This window comes from Austrofundulus limnaeus, unplaced genomic scaffold (genome assembly GCF_001266775.1).
Source record: "Austrofundulus limnaeus strain Quisiro unplaced genomic scaffold, Austrofundulus_limnaeus-1.0 Scaffold39, whole genome shotgun sequence".
NCBI lineage: Eukaryota > Metazoa > Chordata > Actinopteri > Cyprinodontiformes > Rivulidae > Austrofundulus > Austrofundulus limnaeus.
In genome coordinates this window covers 2,827,757-2,832,712 of record NW_013952441.1, presented here as the reverse complement: position 1 = coordinate 2,832,712, position 4,956 = coordinate 2,827,757, and the positions used below count along the sequence as shown (strand labels likewise).

Sequence of the window (4,956 nt, the reverse complement as noted above, 5' to 3'; positions counted from 1 at the left end):
AGTCAGTGTCCAGCATCAGTCGTCTGTCTTTCTGGAGCCTCCGCACCATCCCCTCCTCATCAGAGATCCACTCTTAGTCTTCTTCTTGCTGTGTTTCCTCTCACATGTGGGTGACCTCACGCTGCTGACCTCCTCCTCTTGTTGCGCCTCCTTCCCCTCCATATTTTTTGCATTTTCTTGCTCAGTTCTGCTTCTCCTGCGATTCGCCCCCTCCGTCTCCTGCCTTTTGCCCTCCGCTTCCTGCTTCCCCTCTTCTCCTCCTGGAGCCAGGGTTACCTCGCTCTCGCCCTCCACCAAGCACTTAATGCTCATGGCGGGYGGGCTCACGTCAGGATCCATCGCYGTCACCATGTTGGATATGAGAGGAGGCATCGGCGCCTTCTTCTTCTTYGAGGAAGGCCTCGGGGGTTTGGGGCTGTTCTTGAGCTCCAGGTGTTTCTGGATGGCGCTGCTCAGCTCCTCGGGGTTCACGGCGGCGCCGTGGATGTCCCACGTCAAGCCCTCCTCGTCCCACTGCACCTGCTTCATGCTGCCCCTCCTGCTACGGTCTTCTCGCTCCTCCGCTTGCAGCTTCAGACACGACCTCCTCCTCTCCAAACTGCTTGGGGAGCCAGAGGCGACGTCCCACTCCGGGCCTCCCTTCTTCTTGTCCTCCTCTTCACCGCTGCTTACGGGGAACATGCTGGAAGAGGCCGAAACCAGGTTGGAGTGGGATCCCGTGGGAGACTTCAGGTTCAGTCTGGATCCAGGCGGAGAACCCAGGAGAGAATGCAACCCAGTGTTGGAGGTGGACATGTCCCTCTGGAGGTCACAGCTGGAGCCTAAAGGAGAGACTGTCTGCACGGCAGCGTCCACCATGTCCAGCTGAGAAGTCATTGTTGCTTCTTCTTTGTACATCTTAGAAGTCTTCAGAGCTCCTTTCAGGGGGGTCGTGTTGCACCTGGAGTRGTCCCCCAGTTGTGAATCGCTCAGGGAAGAAACCAGCGGTGATCTCCAGCCTTGCTCCAGTAAAAGGTTTCGATCTACCTGCCCTGGCAGCTCATGACAACCCGATGTTCTGATGTCCGGTTTTGCTTCGAAAGAGTTTGCCTCTGAGTTGTGGCTCATTTGCGATGCGGTACTCGCAGCTTTTCTTTCCAACCCCTGGTTGTCTCCAGGACTGGGCGGCTCTTTGATTATATTGTTGACGAGGTAYGCAGGGTCTGAACACCCCTCTGCATCCGCCAAGCTGAAACGTGACGGGACCGGGGAAGGGAACTGAAACAAAAGCTTCTCCGAGGAGCCGGTGGAACAGAGGGCAGGTTCGGGGAGCCGCTGTGCGCTCATGTTTAACGGGGAGGAAGAGGGCGAAGCCAAAAGATCCTCGGGTGGTGAAGTAGGGCTGTGAAAGGGGGAGATGAACGGCGAGGGTGTGGTCGGAGGAGACGTTATTTTGGACATGGGCGAGTCGGGAGCAGCGTCCTGGTTGAGACTCGCGGGCCGCGACGRGCCTTCCTTCCACACGACGGTGTCGGGCGTGCTGCTGCGGCTGTGCGTGCTGCTGCTGCAGCCGCTCCAGCGCTGCGTGTTGGAGAGCCAGCGCTCGCTGAGCGGCGGCGGGGGGCTCATCAGGTCCTCGTTCTGGGTGGTGGGCGAGAACTGGTGGCTGTTGTGGCGCCACTTGTCGTGGCGCAGCCGCTGGAGCGTGCCCCGGTTCTGGTCCGAGTGCGTGTTGGTGCTGGAGCTGCGCTTCAGGTTCAGCCTGGTCCAGGCGGGGTCCCGCTTGTGCGGCGAGCCCGCCGCCACGACGACGTCCACGGAGCTCTTGGAGAGGGAGAAAATGGGCGCCCGGTCGTCCTCGTCCTCCAAAACCCCAGCTTCACCAGTGGAGGTCAAGGCCTGACCCACTGAGCAGCAAACGGACTGGTAACTCTCAGAGGCCGGGCGACCAGACCTCGCCATGGCAGCAACCTGTCAGAAAGGACACATTTTTAATATTTAATCAACACCTTTTTGATTTCAATGTTAGTCACTTATAAGTGGCCACAGGTTAAACACTTACTACTTTTGGGGAGTTTTGCTTTGGAACAGAGCACAACAGAGAAGAACTCCACCTCAAAATTTCAGTAAAATTGGCATCAAATTGAAACTGTGAGAAAATACACAAGTTTTGTTTCGCCCAGTGAGATACTGGCTTAAAGGAGACATATCCTGCTTTTAATTCCTTCTTTTTCACATTTAAATCCTTCACTTGGTGTTTACATAAAGTGGATTCCTCCTTATTGTAACTCCACAAGCCCCTCTTTCAGCCCTTTTCAGAGGCGTGTCTCACATCAACTCGTTTTGAGGCTGTCTCTTTAAATCCAAATGAGGTGCTTCAGGCCCCGCCCCCCTCCAGCTTCTATTCTAGTTAAACCAATGGGTTCATGACTAYATAGAGGCGCAGAAACTTTTCTTTTCCAAATTAATTTAAAAAATGGGAAGACTTATCCATCCAGCCATAGATGTTGGAGCCAGAGTCTGTCCCAGAGCCAGAGGAGAATGAAGACCACCAAACTGTAGTTGGAAAGTCCAGATCTTATTTAGAGTTCCATCACAAATAATTTAAGTCCAGAAAACATCATAGAAAATGGAAAAAAAACTTAACAGGTTGAGAAATATGACCCAAACCAAATATAAAGACATCTGCACAGCACCGGGAGAGACTAAATTAATCTGTTCTGAACTCCTAGAGTCTCCAAATACACAACAAAATGTTTTTAATCACACCATACCATCTTTATTCAGATCACTTTAAACACCCACAGGACCAAAGTGCTGTACACATTATAAAACATGCATACATTCATGAAATCAGTGAAAAATAAAAGTAAAATAAAAACATAAAATCAACACCATAAATGGTGTTCAAAGGCCAGAGAGAAGAAATGAGTTTTAAGAAGAGATTTAAAAACAGACAGGGGCGACACCTGTCTGGTGTCCAAAGGAAGGTTGTTCCATAACTCAGGAGCTGATCAGCTGACCTGAAGGATCGAGAGGGCCAGCAGGGATGCAGCAGTTCGGACAAAAACAAAAAAAGGATAAAAAAGTGGATTTTTCACGATATGTCTTCTTTAACAGCCACGTGTCCCAACAGTCCCAATGGTGCCCATGAAAGGTGGTCGGTCATATCCATGGTTCATTTCTGCCCRTTAGCAAAACATCTCTTCAAATGTACATCTAYAACTTATCAATGAAAAATGAATTTCATACAATCCCATGAAAATAGAATAATTAAATTTTCTCGGCATAGATCCTAATTTAAAATTTGCCCTCGTGTTTTCTGTTGAGCGTTTGTCCCATTAGGAGAGACTCATTGTAATTATTGTCAATTATAGCAGAAACATGATCTGATTCTAATTAATTATTCACTTAGTTTCTTGTTTGTGATTTAGTTCTCCTCCAGCTCTTCAGCACTTGAATACTTTGCTACGTTCATTAGCTTGTTGCTAATTCTCTTTGTCTGCCAGGCTAAAGCTCTGTAAAGCCAATAGATGCTGCAGGATCAGCAGATAACTCTCTGCAGTCTCACGGCAGCGCGTGACGTCTCTGACTTTGTCTTTTTTTATTTGCTGCTGAAATAAATCCATCATAACTGTCTGAACTGTTTGAAAAACACATTTTTGGGGATTTAAATAAGAAGATGGAAACACACACCAGCGCCCACACATCCACTGGCGCGTCCAGATTAGTCAAACAAGATTACACAATCCAGATTATTTGATTATTGAGACAAATTGAAGATTAATGCAGATTTAAAAGAGCATTTGGCCATTTGTTGAAAGAGGACAAACAATTAGTTTAAAGAAAGTTAAGGATGGAAGTTTTGGTTTGTAATAACAGAACAATAGGAAAAAATTGTTTTTTTTTTAATCTTCAGTCAGCAGATGGTGTTCCTAATCTTTTAAAAGAAGGGTTTATTCATTTAAACTTAAATAKAAAAGACAAACTGAATTCTTTCTGGTTCATTTGCACAAAAATTGAAAAACTTATAATTAAAAACACAAGTGTTTAACTAATGTATGTCATAAGTGTCATTATTCTGTTTCCTGTCTTTAATTTGCCTAAATTGCCAAAATAAAAGCTCAGTTGCTTTAAATGGCGCTTCAGGCACACTCAYTGCCAGAAAACAATAGAAATTAACYTCTTACCTTAGAGTTCACACCTCCTGTCCTGTTTTGGCCTCTGGCCTGCCTCAGAGCAGGACGTAGCTCTAATTAGTGTCGCTCCTTCCTTCCTCTCCTTCCTCCACTCCTTCCTTCCTCCCTCCCTTCCCTAAAGGATCTTCTTGTTGCCGGTCRCACAAAAAAGCCTCGGTTTTATCCTCCGGTCCCCTTCCTTGACCTCTGATCCTCTTCTTTCCCTCAAACAGACCCCATGTGATGTTTGATGTTTGTTTCTTTCTGAATGTGGGTTTTGTGTCGTGTTGGTGCGCGACGAGGAGAGGGCCATTACTTTTTTACCTTCAGCCCCGAGGATTAGCAGTCATCTCATTAGCTACTGTCCAATCCGCTCTTTGTGTGGAAGCATGTGTGTGGAGGAGAGCAGCGGGTGGTTTATAATCAGTTTGATTCAAAGATCAGGCCAGCTGTCAGGACTCTTATAATCACTTGATTCTTCTTATGTTTGGAGGAATTTGATGTTTTTATTCATTATGGAGACGTTTGTTCTGCAAAGACTTGGCTTTGACACAGAAATACGCAGGTTTTCTGAGATTATTCATTTAATCATRTGAGCTTTATGGATGGATGGACAACTTATTACTGTAACATAATTTATTAAATCCATTTGTACTGTAATGTAATTGGAAATAATTTGACAGAAGTCATTTTAAAGTAATTGATTAGATTTAATTGGACATGAGGGCTCAAAAGAATGTCCCAACACAGACGAGCTACATCTAATGGCCAGAACTCTGCAGTTTTCACTCATTTACAG

The 4,956-nt window shown here is 46.6% G+C and overlaps 1 protein-coding gene across 1 annotated transcript; it reads right to left on the bottom strand.

Moving 5' to 3' along the window:
* On the bottom strand, nt 1-4,739 carry LOC106516558 (uncharacterized; the record flags this gene model as incomplete). The annotated part of the gene is given in 2 exon segments (XM_014006968.1): nt 1-1,950; nt 4,170-4,739. A coding segment is annotated over 1 exon segment (1,926 nt). The 5' UTR covers nt 1,942-1,950; nt 4,170-4,739.
* Between the last annotated feature and the right edge of the window lie 217 nt (nt 4,740-4,956).